At 38.7% G+C, this 16,112-nt stretch overlaps 2 protein-coding genes across 5 annotated transcripts in view; one reads left to right on the forward strand and one right to left on the reverse strand.

Moving 5' to 3' along the window:
• Window positions 1-16,112, reverse strand: part of REC114 (REC114 meiotic recombination protein) — a 189,711-nt gene that overhangs the window by 80,941 nt on the left and 92,658 nt on the right. For 3 of the 4 annotated variants that reach the window (XM_006061429.4, XM_025296177.3, XM_044925352.2), the window contains exon 2: window positions 6,650-6,739. The exons of the other annotated variant lie outside the window; for it this stretch is intronic. In XM_006061429.4, coding sequence (XP_006061491.3) covers window positions 6,650-6,739 — 90 coding nt within the window. The remainder of the gene's footprint in view (window positions 1-6,649; window positions 6,740-16,112) is intronic. 4 annotated transcript variants of the gene reach the window in all.
• On the forward strand, window positions 13,594-13,848 carry LOC102400660 (small ubiquitin-related modifier 1-like). The gene has a single exon (XM_044925353.2). The coding sequence runs from the start codon at window positions 13,594-13,596 to the stop codon at window positions 13,846-13,848; it is 255 nt and encodes an 84-aa protein (XP_044781288.2).

A 16,112-nucleotide genomic window follows, 5' to 3' on the forward strand; every position in this document is an offset into this window, starting at 1 on the left:
AGAACAACTTAGAGAAAGAACATGGAGGAATTACACTACCAATTTCAAAAATTACAACAAAGCTAAAGTAATCAAGACAGTATGTTATTGGAGTAAGAACAGACATTTAGGTCAATGGAAGAGAAAAGAAAGTCTAGAAATAGACCCACACATACACAGAAAACTGATTTTTTAAAAAAGTGCCAAGGTAATTTCAATGACAAATAAACTTTGCTGGGACAATTGTTATATATATGTGTGAAAAAATTAACCCAGACCCTTATCCCTCACTATATATTAAAAATTAATTCAAAGATTCCAGAAGTAGGTTCCCTAAGATCCATGATTATGTTCCATAACAGTAATGTTTTCAATACCATATTGCTTTAATTGAAGAGAAGAAAGGATACTATACAAAATAATAATAAACATTATTGTTATGCAATGTTACAAAAAATCATAATGGCTATTGGTCTAAATGTAAGGGCTAAAATCATAAAATTCCCAGAAAAAAAAACATAGAAAAATATCATTACAATCTCAGAGTAGATGGAAATTTCTTACATAGCATACAAAGAGAATAAAACAGGACTTCATTAAAATTTTAGGCTTTAGCTCATCAAGAGACACTGTTAAGAACTGAAAAGGTAAGCCACAGACTGGATGAAATATTTGCAGAACACATTTCTGATAAAACAGCTATAATCAGAATAAGAACTGAGAAATGCAAATCAAAACTACCATGAGATATCACCTCACACCAGTCAGAATGGCCACTGTCAAAAAATCTACAAACAATAAATGTTGGAGAGGGTGGGGAGAAAAGGGGACCCTCTGACACTGTTGGTGAGAACATATATTGGTATATCCACTATGGAGAGCAGTATGGAGGTTCCTTGGGAAACTAAAAATTGAGCTACCAAACGATCTAGCAATCCCACTCCTGAACACATATCCAGAGAACATGGTTTGAAAGGCTCACAAGCACCATAATGTTCACTGCAGCACAGATTACAATAGCCAAGACAGGAAGCAACCCCTATGTCCACTGACAGGTAAAGAAGATGTGGCACATATGCACAATGGAATAAAAGAATGAAAATCAGCCACTAAAAGAAGAAATCACACTATCTGCAGCTACATAGACGGTGGACCTGGAAATAATCATGCTAAGCAAAGTCAGACAGAGAAAGACAAACACCATATGATATAACTTACATGCAGACTGTAAAAGAAACGATACATGTGAACTTGTTTACAAAACATAAACATACTCACAGACTTGGGAACAAACTTACTGTTACTAGGGGCAACTGTGGCAGGGACAAACAGACTGGGAGTCTGGGACTGGCCTGTCCTCACTACTGCATTTAGAACAGATAACCAACAAGGACCTACTGCACGGCACAGGGGATGCTGCTCAATATTGTATAGCAACCTAAAATGGGAAAAGAATCTGAAAAAAGAATAGATAACATGTATGTATAACTGAATAATTTTGCTGTACACCTGAAACTAACACAACACTGTTAATCAACTATCTCCAATATAAAAATTTAAAAAAAGAAATGCGAAAAAAGGAAAAAATAAGAACTTATTCACATATGAAAAGACAATTCAATTAAACATGGAATAAGATAGAAACAAGACACTTCAATAAAATACACAAATGGTAAATACACACAAAAAGATGGTCAGTATCATTAGCCTTTAAGGAAATTAAAATTAAAACCATCACGAGATAGCACTACATATGTACAAGAACGGTTACATAGTTAAACTTGACAATACCAAGTGTCAGTGAGGACATGGAATAACCAGAACCCTCATACACTGCTTGGAGGAATGCACCCCTGAAAAACAGCTTTGCAGTTTCTTATAAAGTTAAACACAGAGGTACCATATGATCCAGCAACAGTTCCTGTCTTGGGAATTTACTAAAGAAAAATGAAACAAAAGGCTGTATGCAAATGTTTATACCAGCATCATTCATAACAGTAAAAAAATGGGACAACCCAATGTTTATCAAAAACTGAATGGATAAACAAATTAGGCTTATCCACATAACAGAATACTATTCAGTAATGAATGAATGCTATGGATGACTCTCAAAAGTATTATACTAAGTGGAAGAAGCTGGACACAAAAGGACTACATATTGTATGATTTTATTTATATGAAATTCTAGAAAAGGCAAATCTATAGTGACAGAAAGCAGATGAATGGTTTTGCTAGGTGCCAATGGTGGGCAGAGAGAACGAACTACAAAGAAGCGCAGGGAAACTTTTTGTATTAATTGAAATGTCCTATATTACGATTGTGTGGTGGTTTTACAAATACATATGTTCATCAAAACACATCAAACTGAACAGTTAAAATTAGTTAATTTTATTTTATGTAAATTATAACTTAATAAAGGTATCTTTTGAAAAAGTGTTTAAAGAAGATTTTTACAAATATTAACCAAGTTGTACACATATGTGCAACATGTACCAAACGGTAGACATCTCAACAGTGATGTCTTAGAATTTTATAAACTTGGTCTTGTCACTGCCATGCAAAACTCATTCCATGTATGATATGACGTTTGTAACAACATCTACTATTGGTGCAAAAGAATGGAGCAGAGACAAGAACAGGACGGGACCCTATGTCTGAGGAGGTCAAACTGCCTTAATGTCACCCTTCAGCAAAGATCCATGATAGTGACAAGGAGAATTAGTTTGTGCTAGACATCCATCAGTTCACCATCTGGAATATCCTACTTTCGAAGTTAAACAAGAAATCTTGTCTCTTGGCAACTGATATAAGCGCTAATAGCGGCTTATAAAGCACAACTGTCCAAGTAGTGCTACAGTTTTAAAAATAACAAGGAACACAAAGATGCCTTTGCAGGTCATCTCACATTCAGAGATAAAGCTATCTTCCACTAGAGTGGAGAGATGAATCGTCACAGCATACAACTGTGGGATGCTGCCATATTGTAACAGAACGTGTAAGGGATTCACTAAAAATTCGTATCTTTTAAATATATTTGACCTATTTATTACTGCTTGTTCCCACCAGAACGATGACCCTCCATCATGACAGGGATTTTTGTTTTTGCTGTTCACTGCTGTATCCCTAGCACCTAGAACAATGCCAAGCATACAGTAATTGTTCAATAAACATTTGTTAAATGAATATATTATGTCTACATAGTCAGTAAATATCTATACAAATTTATTATGTTAATATAGATATCAATCACAGCTAAATGATGTAATAGCCTTTTCTTACATTTCTTTTCTTATACAATTTCTTTGACTGGAAATTAATAACTATCTTGTTTCTCTACTCATTTTGCTTCTAAATACCAATTCAAACATAAACTTTCAATCTACAAATAATAAATGCTGTAGAGGATGTGGAGAAAAGGGAATACTCTTGCACTGGTGGTGAGAATGTAAAGTGATACAGCCACTGTGGAAAACAGTATAGAGATTCCTTAAAAAACTAAAAATAGTTACCATATGATCCAGCAATCACATTCCTGGGCATATATCCAGAAAAAATGAAAACTTTAATTTGAAAAGATGTATGTACACCAATAGTCATAGCAACAGTATTTACAACAGCCAAGACATGGAAGCAACCTAAACGTCCGTCGACACATGAATGGATAAAGATCCGGTACACCCAATGGATATTACTTGGCCCATAAAAAGAATGAATTTTTGCCATTTGCAGCAACATGAATAGACAGAGAAGTTATCATACCAAGTGAAGTAAGTCAGACAGAGGAAGACAATTAAATGAATTTATTCATAGAACAGACACAGGCTAACAGACACAAAACAAACTTATGGTTACCAAAGGTGAAGGGGGAGAGAAGGATAAATTAGGAGTACGAGATTAACATATACACACTACCATATTTAAAGCAGAAAAGCAACAAGGATTTACTGTATAGCACAGGGAACTATATTCAATATCTTGTAATAACCTATAATGGGAAGATAATCTGAAAAATATATATATAACTGAATCACTTTGTCATATACCTGACACTAACATGATACTGTAAATCAACTGTACTTCAATTAAAAAAAATGAACTTTCAAACAAGGAGATTTTTATTTTTCCTTTATATATTTCTTTATTCCATAAGTTTTCTACGATATGTCTGTGTTTATGTGTATTCAGAATAAAAAACATTTTTAATGTTATGCATTTTTATAAAATTAGAGCTTTTGGAAAACAAGATTTAAAATGTTAATAAATACATATCTATCAATAATTACTTTAAATTTCAATGAACTAAGTGCTCCAATAAAAGATACAGAGTGGCAGGCTGGATATAAAATAAGAGCCTACAATATGTTGCCTACTGGATTCTGGCAATGGCACCCCACTCCAGTACTCTTGCCTGGAAACTCCCATGGATGGAGGAGCCTGGAAGGCTGCAGTCCATGGGTCCTGAAGAGTCAGACATGACTGAGCGACTTCACTTTCACTTTTCACTTTCACGCATTGGAGAAGGAAATGCCAACCCACTCCAGCGTTCTTGCCTGGAGAATCCCAGGGACGGAGGAGCCTGGTGGGCTGCCGTCTATGGGGTCACACAGAGTCGGACACAACTGAAGTGACTTAGCAGCAGCAGCAGCAGAGACCCATTTTAGGGTGAAGGAAACCCATAGATTGAAATAGAAAAGATATATTTCATGCAAACAGAAATGACAGGAAAGCAGGGGTAGTGATATTCATATCAGACAAAAACAGACTTTAAACCAAAGGCCATTAAAAGACTTAAATATCAGATGTGACACCATAAAACTCCTAGAAGAGAGCACAGGCAAAATATTCTCTGACATAAATCGTAGCAATGTTTTCTTAGGTCAGTCTCCTAAGGCATTAAAAATAAAAACAAACAAGTGGGACCGAATCAATGCATTAAAAAATGAAAATACAACCTATGGAATGGGAGAAAATATTTTCAAATGATGCGACCAACAAGGGTTTAATCTCCAAAATATACCAACAGATAATATAACTCAACAACAACAAAAAAACCAAATGACCCAATTTAAAAATAGACATTTCTTCAAAGAAGACAGATAGCCAGACACGTGAAAAAGATGCTCAGCATCACTACTTATTAGAGAAACACCAAAGCCAAACTACAATGAGGTATCACTTCACACTGGTCAGAAAGGCCATCATTAAAAAGCCAACAAATAACAAATGCAAGAGAGAGTGTGGAGTAAAGGGAATCTTCCTACACTGCTGGTGGGAATGTAAGTTGGTGCAACCACTATGGAAAACAGTATGGCGGTTCCTCAGAAAACTAAAATATAGAACTACCATATGATCCAGCAATTCTACTAATGGGTACTTACACCCCATGTTCATAGCAGCCAAGACATAACAGAATACTACTCAGCCATAAGAAGAGTGAAATTATGCCATCTGCAGCAACATGGAGGAATCTAGAGATTATTATACTAAGTGAAGTAAATCAAATACCATAAATCACTTACATGTTGAATCTAAAATATGATATAAATGAACTTACTTACAAACAGACTCACAGACATAGAAAACAAACTCATGGTTACCAAATGGGAAAGATGAGAGGATAAATTAGGAGTTTGGGATTAGCAGATAAAACTACAATATATAAAACAGATAAAGAACAAAGATTTATTGTATAGCACAGAGAATTATTAGGTTGGTGTAAAACTAACTGCAGTTTTGCACTGTTGAACTTTGCTGTTTGATATTGGAATACATTCTTAAGTAAATGTGGTTATGTTATACATCATTTTAATGTTCATTTCTTGCTTTAAGTTTTTTGCTAATGACTTACTGAAGTGGAAGTGAAAGTGTCAGTCACTTGGTCATGTCTGACTCTTTGTGACTCCATAGAATGTAGCCTGCCAGGCTCCTCTGTCCAGGGAATTCTCCAGGCAAGAATGCTGGAGTGGGTGGCCTTTTCCTTCTTCAATTTTCCTGATCCAGGGATTGAACCTGGGTCTCCTGCATTGTAGGCAGATTCCTTACTGTCTGAGCTACCAGGCAAGAATTCTTGCCTGGAGAATTCCCTGGACAGAGGAGTCTGGCGGGCTACAGTCCATGGTGTTGCAGAGTTGGACATGACTGAGAAACTTTCACTTTCAGTTTTCAGTGACTTATTATTTGGGGTTTTTTTTTCTATTTATTTTAGACTATAGAAATGATATAAGACAAAAAGCAAATTTGAGCAAATTTTTCATTTGAGTTCAAAATGGGTTGTAAAGCAGTAGAGACAACTTGAAACATCAACAACCAACTGAGAGCAAGTCAGTTACTAAACAACAATTCCTCTGCACATGTTTTTTATCTGGAAAACTCTCCATCCATTTCTCTATAAATCTAACCTGTCTTCAACCCAATCTCCCCAATGAAGAATCCTTTATAATACTGATTAATCTTAACCCTTTAATCCACTTTGACTCCCAAGAAAACTCTAAAAATCCCTTTAATGGCAGGAAATACTATCTTTTTATTTCTATTCTAGAACATTCAATAAATGCTTAATTTGTTGAACCTGATAAATTTCAACAAGACTGAAGAACCTTAAGGATACAAAATTAATGTAAAGCTTAAAAGAAATATATCCATATATGCATATTATATGCATAAAACCTACCAACAGTGTCTGTCCTTGGGAAATGAAGAAATGCCCCGATATAACTATGGTGAGAACAAGATGCCCAGATTCTTCACTGGAGTCAAAAACCTTGAAAAAGAAAGAGAAAAATGTATTTAAGACGTTTCTGTTAGTTAGTTTTGATAGTTAAAACCAAACTATCTTCTCACATTGATCTTCCAATCTAAATGTTTCCTTTCCCTCATTTAATCTGTAATCATTCCCCTATAGTTTCAAGTTTCTCCTCGTACAGGAGTTAAAAACCAAGCTTTTTAAAAAATATAACTAAAACCAATATTTTAAAACAACAATACTAAATCAGGAATTGAGAGATATGGAGCCTGAGTCAACCACTTTTGAGTTACATTTTAGTAAATCATTATCTTTGAGCCTGAATTTCCTTTCTGTAACATGGGAATAATACCTTACAAGTTGTTGTCAGACTACAGAGTCTGTTTCTTAAGCCATATACTCCATTTTCATAACCCCTCAAAATCTGGTGTTTTTCTTGAGATGGGATTTAATTTGTAATGTCACTTGGCAAAACTCTGTTAGCCTTTGCCCTGCTTCATTTTGTATTCCAGGGCCAAACCTGCCCATTACTCCAGGTATCTCTTGACTTCCTACTTTTGCATTCCAGTCCCCAATAATGAAAAGAACATCTTTTTGGGTGTTAGTTCTAGAAGGTCAGGTAGGTCTTCATAGAACCATTCACCTTCAGCTTCTTCAGCATTACTGTTCAGGGGATAGACTTGGATTACTGAGAAACTGAATGGTTTGCCTTGGAAATGAACAGAGATCTTCTGTCGCTTTTGAGATTGCATCCAAGTACTGCATTTTGGGCTCTTTTGTTTACTATGATGGCTACTCCATTTCTTCTAAGGGAGTCTTGCCCACAGTAGTAGATATAATGGTCATCTGAGTTAAATTCATCCATTCCAGTCCATTTTAGTTCACTGATTCCTAAAACGTCGATGTTCCCTCTTCCCATCTGTTTGACCACTTCCAATCTGCCTTGATTCATGGACCTAACATTCCAGGTTCCTATGCTATATTGTTCTTTATAGCATCGGACTTTATTTCCATCACCAGTCACACCCACAACTGGGTGTTGTTTTTGCTTTGGCTCCATCTCTTCATTCTTTCTGGAGTTATTTGTCCACCAATCTCCAGTAGTATATTGGGCACCTACCAACCTGGGGAGTTCATCTTTCAGTGTCCTATTTTTTTGCCTTTTCATGCTGTTCATGGGTTCTCAAGGCAAGAATACTGAAGTGGTTTGCCATTTCCTTCTCCAGGGGACCACGTTTTGTCAGAACTCTCTACCATGACCCGTCCATCTTGGGTGGCCCTACCAGGTATGGCTAATAGTTTCATTGAATTAGACAAGGCTGTGATCCATGTGGTCAGTTTGGTTAGTTTTCTATGATTGTGATTTTCATTCTGTATACCCTCTGATGGATAAGGATAAGACGCTTATGGAAACTTCCTGATGGGAGAGACTGAAGGGGAAAATTAGACTTTTCTCTAATTCACTTTAAAAATCGAGTAACATCCTGGATGCCAAAGAAGGTATGCTAAACCCTGCACTATTTCCCTCAGTGGTTGTTATTCAGCCTCTTTCCCAATATTAGGAATTCAGTTATCTGTACAATGCTCTTCCATCATAGTTTAAACAGACTACCTTGTAATTTTCATGAACACTTAAAACAGCAAGGATAGCTAGCAATCAAGCATAGCTATTGAAACTGGAGCCTGAAACAAATTCTTTGGGAGGCAATATTTTAACATGACAGTTAAACATTTTTTTTAAAGAACTATAACATATGTCCCAAAAAGTGCTCAACACTTAAATGAACAGTTCAATGACGGATGATAAAGCAAACACACAATCACTGTTGAGATGGTGGCTCAGATAGTAAAGTCTGCCTGCAATGCAGGAGATGTGGGTTTGATCCCTGGGTGGGGAAGATCCCCTGGAAAATCTCATGGAAGGAGGAGCCTTGCAGGCTACAGTCCGCAAGATCACAAACAGTCGGACATGACTGAGCAACTAACACACACATACATCCAGAAATTACTCTACTGCTATCTCCCAATCACTACCTTCTCCCTCCTCCCCCTAAGATAATATTTATCCTGACTTCTAACACCATGGTTTAGTTTTATTTATACGAATGGAATCATAGAGAATTCTTTTATGTCTAGCTTCATCCATTTTGCATGTACCTGAGTTCATTATCATTACTGTAAAATACCATTCTATGACTATACCACAATTTATTTTTCATTCTTCTGTTGATGAATATTGTTTTCCAGTGTAAATCTACTGCAAATAATGCTGTTTAGAACATTTTTATATATGTTTCTTGTTGGACAGAAACGCTCATTTATGGCAATGACAATCCTTTCCAAATAATTTTATCATTTTTTTCTCCCCTGACCTTCAAACTTTTACATCTTTTTTATTTGGCTGTGCCATGTGGCATGCAGGATCTTAGCTCCCCAAGCAGTAGGAATCACAGAGTCTTAACCACTGGATCACCAGGGATGTCTCCAAACTTTTACACCTAATTGGCCACTCAACATCTCTACTTAACAGTCCAGAGAAAATCCCTTGGACAGAGGAGCCTGGTGCAGGCGCCTCTGTCCATGGGGTCGCAAAGAGTCGGACACAACTGAGCAACTTCACTTTCACTTTCGTGGGCCCTAGAGTGTGCAGACTTCAGTAGTTGTAGCACATGGGCAAAGTAGTTGGCCGTTCGTGAGTTCTAGAGCATGGGCTCAATAGTTGTGGCTCACAGGCCTAGTTGCTCTATGCCTTGTGGGATTTTCATGGACCAGGGATGGAACCCATGTCCCCTGAATTATCAGGCAGATTCTTATGTACTGTGTGACCAGGGAAGTCCTAACTTTAGCTTTGACATAAAGAGCTTGAGAATTGTTGTCTTACTTTTCCAACAAGAAAAAGGCCAGACAGACTGAAAAATCAAGACTCGTGTGAGAACTGAGGTCACGGGGCAATCTGCTATCCTGAAATCTGGAGAAATAGATACGTTCAGAGAGGTAGGGATAGAAAGAGAGGGGTGGGGAGACAGAGATAAACATTTACTTACCTGCATTGTAATTTGCTGGAGCCATAAGCTGGTGGGAACATGCAAATGATAATATCAGTGAATTTACTAGAGGCTGAGGGTGGGCAAATGTGATATTGATTCAGAGATTCAGCTCTTATGAGCTGAGGTCTTAAGAAGGTCAGTTTTTTTTTATGAGTTTTTCTTCCAGGAGCCCTATCAGGTTCTTTCTCTGAGGATCTGAGGAAAAGACCCTCATTGCTCTGGCAGGGTAAAGAGAAGAGTAACAGACTTCTCATCCAGTTAAAAAGACATCCACAAAACTCAGTTCTGACACCTTATCTCAGCTGAAGACAGGCAATTCCTCCCCACTCCAGCCCACTCTGACTTTCCTATATCCACTTAGGGGGAAAATAGAAAAACAAAACAAAACAAACAAACAAACAAACAACAGTCCATCATCTCAAAATTAACAGCCCTTAACTTGACATCCAAATCTTCCCATTCATTCAATATTCACAAATTGTCAAGCAAGTGGCATCTGTTGCCTGTCACCAGAAGTAGAAGGCCAAACACTTCTGCTCTCTGTATCGTGGTACTGGAGTCACAATGGAAAACAACAGTCAAGCAGTGGAGGAAACAGTACTTGATCAAGCTCAGTACTGGAGGCTGGTTCCCCCATGGCTAGCAAATCCCTCTAGGCGGCCATGGAGGGCAGCTGGCTGGTACTCACCCCTCGTGGCTGTAGCACAACGACTCCTCCTTCTCTCCCCAGGGGACAGATACAGCGCTGCAGCTAGTGCAGCTGGCCAGGTGCCATATGATGCTCAAGCAGAACTTGGAAGCACAGGCTGTGAGGACTCTATCTCTTGCTAAGTAAGTGTTCCAGGTCCGAGGCCCACTCTTTATAGCCAAAAGGGGAGGTTGCAAGGCTGCATGCACAAGACATCTACCATGGACCAGACTGCTGTAGGTTTCTGACTCCCCCAGTTTTCCCACCTCCTACCTCAGAATATAATTCTATACTTCCATTTTGTTAGGTCAAACTGTGGAATCATTCTTGAATCCTGTACTTTTTGCATACCCACATCCAAGAACAAGTCCTTCAAAATATGCAGAATCTAACCACTTCTCACAAGTCTGGTCTGAGTTAGCATCATCTCTAGCTGGATTATTATAATAACCTCCTAACTGGCTTTCTAGTTTCTATTCTTGCTCTCCCCTTCCAACACATTTTATTCTCATTAAAGTAGCCAGAGTGGTCCTTTTTTTGGCAAGGAACAGCGACTTTATTCAGCAAGCCAGGGATCCAAGAAGATGGCGGACTAATGTCCTAAAGTACCATCTTCCAGAGTGATCCTTTTAAAACCTAAGTCAGGTCATGTCATTTCTAGCTCAAAACCCAATAGCAGCTTTCCATTTCTTTCAGAGACTCACGCAAGGTGCTCCACAGTCTAGCCCTCCATTACCTCACTGCTCTCATGTCCCTTTGGTCATGCTGCTCGGGCTGCAGTGGCCTCTTTGCTGCTTCTTGAACCTGCTAGGCACATTAATGATTATAAAGCTCAGGGATTTTACAATTACTGTTCTATCTGAAATTGTCTCCTCCTAGATCCACATGACTCATTCTTTGATCTTTTTCAAGCCTTTGCTTAAATATCATATTTCCAAGTAACATCGTTCCTGACCATCCTACCGAAAACTGCCAACAACTCCCTGCCCCATTATCCAAATCAGGTATTGCTGCTGCTGCTGCTAAGTCACGTCAGTCGTGTCTGACTCTGTACGACCCCATAGACGGCAGCCCACCAGGCTCCCCCGTCCCTGGGATTCTCCAGGCAAGAATACTAGAGTGGGTTGCCATTTCCTTCTCCAATGCATGAAAGTGAAAAGTGAAAGGGAAGTCACTCAGTCCTGTCCAACTCTTAGCAACCCCATGGACTGCAGCCCACCAGGCTCCTCCGTCCATGGGATTTTCCAGGCAAGAGTACTGGAGTGGGGTGCCATTGCCTTCTCCAAAATCAGGTATTAGGTTGGTGCAAAAGTAACTGCAGTTTTGCATAGTTGAACTTTACCATTTGATACTGCAATACATTCATAAATGTGATTATATTATACATCATTTTAATGCACATTTATCACTATGTTTTTTGCTAAAGACTTATTATTTACTGTTCATTTTATATTTATTTTAAAACTAAGGAAATGATGTTAGACAAAAAGTAAATTCAAGTGATTTTCTTATTTGCGCTCAAAATTGGTCATAAAGCAGTGGGGACAACTTACAACATCAATGAAGCATTTGGCCCAGGAGCTGCTACAGAATGTACAGTGCAGTGGTGGTTCAAGACGTTTTGCAAAGATGAGAGCCTTGGAGATCAGGAGAGCAGGGACCGGCCATCAGAAGTTGACAGTGACCAATTGAGAGAATCATAGAAGCTGATCCTCTTACAACTACACAAGAAGTTGCTGAAGAACTCAACGTCAACCATTCTCCAGTCATTAGACATTTGAAGCAAATTGGAAAGGTGAAAAAGCTTGCTAAGTGGGTGCCTCGTGAGCTCAATGAAAATCAAAATAATCATCATTTTAAAGTGTCATCTTCTCTTATTCTACACAATAACAATGACCCATTTCTCAATTGGATTGTAATGTGCAATGAAAAGTAGATTTTATATGACAACCGGCAATGACCAGCTCAGTGGTTGGACTAAGCAGAAGTTCCAAAGTATTTCCCAAAGCCAAACTTAAACCACAAAAGACTGGGGTCACTGTTTGGTGGTCTGCTGCCAGTCTGATCTACTACAGACTGAATTCTGAATCCTGGCGAAACCATAATATCTGAGAGGTATGCTCAGCAAATTGATGAGATACACCAAAAACGGCAATGCTGCAGCTGGCACTGGTCAACAGAACAAGTCCAATTCTTCTCCACGACTATGCCCAATCACACCAATTCTTAGCAATTCTGGGTTTTTTTTTTTGTATTTACTTATTTATCTGTCTACATATCTTCTTTAAAAGTAGATGGATATAAGGGATTAAAAACAATATTTAATGAATCCAAAATAATAAGAATATAAAAGGAAGAACAAGTGGGACAAAAACAAAGAAAATACCAAGACTACTTACACCTAACCCTCTCAATGACCACATTAAATGTAAATGGTTTAGACATTTCAATAAAAGACAATCTGACAACAGGATGAGAAGACAAGGCACAACTATATATGAATATAAACATATAAGAAACAAAAGGGTGAGAAAAATACACACTGCTAACACTGTGGTGTTGGGGAAGGCTCTTGAGAGTCCCTTGGACTGCAAGGAGATCCAACCAGTCCATCCTAAAGGAGATCAGTCCTGGGTGTTCACAGGAAGGACTGATGTTGAAGCTGAAACTCCAATACTTTGGCCACCTGATGCAAAGAGCTCCCTCATTTGAAAAGACCCTGATTCTGGGAAAGATTGAGGGTAGGAGGAGAAAGGGATGACAGAGGATGAGATGGTTGGATGGCATCACCAACTCAATGGACATGAGTTTGGGTAGGCTCCGGGAGTTAGTGATGGACAAGGGAGGCCTGGTGTGCTGCGGTTTATGGGGTCACGAAGAGTCAGACACGACTGAGCAACTGAACTGAACTGAATACTAGTCAAAAGAAAGCTGGAATAGCTATATTAATTTCAGGCAAGATCATCAAAAGGTATAAAAAAGATCATCTCATAATGATAAGGAGTCAATTAATCAAGAGACATAATTATCCTAAACATTTACATCACCAATAATAACTTAAAAATACACGAAGCAGGCAAGGTTCTGCCTACACAGGCCACTGCTGTGCAGAGACGGCAAGGGATGCCACCATCATCATGTCTGACCAGAAGGCAAAATCTTCAGTTGAGGACTTGGGGGATAAGAAGAGAGGAGAACATATTAAACTCAAAATTACTGGACAGGATAGCAGTGAGATTCACTTCAAAGTGAAAAATGATGACATATCTCAAGAAACTCAAAGAAGCAACTGTCAAAGACAGGGAATTCACATGAATTCAACCAGGTTTCTCTTTGAAGGCCAGAGCACTGGTGATAATCATACTCCAAAAGACCTGGGATTGAAGGGATAAGATGTGATTGAAGTTTATCAGGAACAAACAGGGGGTCATTCAATGGTTTAGATATTCTTTTTATTTTTTTTTCTTTTCCCTTAATCCTTTTTTATTTTTTAAAATAGTGCTTCTATAATGTGATGTTTAAACCAGAATTGAAAAATGGCACCCCCTCTCTGTAAGATATCTAGTAATTTGAATTCTAGTGCCTATTATTTGTTATTGCTTGTTTTCATTGTGTTGATTTGGTGATCAAACCTCATGCATGCATGCTCAGTCGTGTCTAACTACTCTGCAACTCCATGGACTGTAGCCCCCCAGGCTCCTCTGTCCGTGGAATTTTCCAGGCAAGAATACTGGAATGGCTTGCTATTTCCTACTTCAGGGGATATTCCCAACCCAAGGATAGAACCAGCATCTCCTGCACTGGCAGGCAAATTCTTTGGGAAGCCTGATCAAATCTCAGCCCCACTTCATACTGCACTCTCCTTTTTAAAAACCATATGTGTGCACAGAGAGGCCACCTTTCCCAGAATTGTGGATTTGCAGGCTTGTGATAAATAAGATAAACTATTGCCAAGTGTTATATAATAACTTTCCAATCAGTCCTGCGACATGTGACTGCTTCACTCCCGGTCTAAGACTTTCAGTGGAAGATGGAAGTCTTTCAGAGAACTGAACTGTGGAAAAATGACCTTTCCTTAACTTGAAGCTACTTTTAACATCTGAGAAAGAAAGAAAGTGAAGTCGCTCAGTCGTGTCCAACTCTTTGTGACCCCATGGACTGTAGCCTACCAGACTCCTCTGTACATGGAATTTTCCAGGCAAGAATGTGGGTTGCCATTTCCTTCTCCAGGGTAACATCTGAGGGTCTGGACCCAAAGAAGCAGAATACCAGGTTGGCATCAAGATGACAGAGGTGGTGAGAATAATGACTAACTCCAAAGATGGCTACACTGAAAGAAAGCATCTTAAGATGAAAGAAAAATCTTGTCAAAAGATCCTAGAAAAGTTCTAATTTTCATTAGCAGTTAAAGTTATTCATGCAGAAGTATATATAACAGAACACTTTATTTATACTTTTTGGCCTGGGATACATAGGTTTTAAATGGACATCATCTGTACCAGCTTCATTAAAATAAACAAAATATTTGTAAAAAACCATAAAAATACATGAAACAATAATTGATAGAACTGTAAGGAAAAGTAAACAAATCCACAATTACAGTCAGATTTCAACACCCACTCTCAATAACTGACAAGTACACAGAAAATTAGCAAGCATATAGTAGACTTGAATAACACTACCAACCAACATGACCTGACTGACATTTACACAACACTCCACTCAATATCAATAGGCTTCCCTGGTAGCTCGGCTGGTAAAGAATCCGCCTGCAATGCCAGAGACCCTGGTTCAATTCCTGGGTCGGGAAGATCCCGTGGAGAAGGGATAGGCTACCCACTCCAGTGTTCTTGTACTTCTTTGGTGGCTCAAATGGTAAAGAATCTGCTTGCAATGTGGGAGACCTGGGTTTGATTCCTGGGTTGGGAAGATCCCCTGGAAGAGGGCATGGCAACCCACTCCAATATTCTTACCTGGAGAATCTCCATGGGCAGAGGAGCCTGGCGGGCTACAGTCCATGGGGTTACAAAGAGTCAGACATGAGAGCGACTAAGCACAGCAGGGCACCACTCAATATCAGCAAAATATATTTTCTTCTCAAGTGTACACAGAGCATTTACAACATAGACCAAACTCTGGGCCATAAAACAAGTCTTAGTAAATTTTAAAGTATGTTCTCTGAGCACAAATTAAGTTAGAAATCAGAAACAGGAAGATCTCTGAAAAGGTTCCCAAATATTTTGGAACTAGACAATGTACTTCTAAATACTATAAAGTTGGACTATAAAGAAAGCTGAGCACCTAACAATTGATGCTTTTGAACTGTGGTGTTGGTGAAGACTCTTGAGAATCTCTTGGACTCCAAGGAGATCCAATCAGTCCATCCTAAAGGAAATCAGTCCTGGATATTCACTGGAAGCACTGATGCTGAAGCTGAAACTCCAATACTTTGGCCACCTGATGTGAAGAACTGACTCATTGGAAAAGACCCTGATACTGGGAAAGATTGAAGGCAGGAGGAGAAGGGGACAACAGAGGATGAGATGGCTGGATGGCATCACTGACTTGATGTACTTGAGTTTGAGCAAACTCCAGGAGCTGGTGATGGACAGGGAAGCCTGGTGTGCTGCAGTCCATGGGGTCCCAAAGAGTGGGA

Source organism: Bubalus bubalis, chromosome 11, assembly GCF_019923935.1.
Source record: "Bubalus bubalis isolate 160015118507 breed Murrah chromosome 11, NDDB_SH_1, whole genome shotgun sequence".
Taxonomy (NCBI): Eukaryota; Metazoa; Chordata; class Mammalia; order Artiodactyla; family Bovidae; genus Bubalus; species Bubalus bubalis.

Coding starts and splice junctions, on each gene's coding strand:
- LOC102400660 (XM_044925353.2), top strand. CDS start 13,594: ATGTCTGACCAGAAGGCAAAATCTTCAGTTGAGGACTTGGGGGATAAG.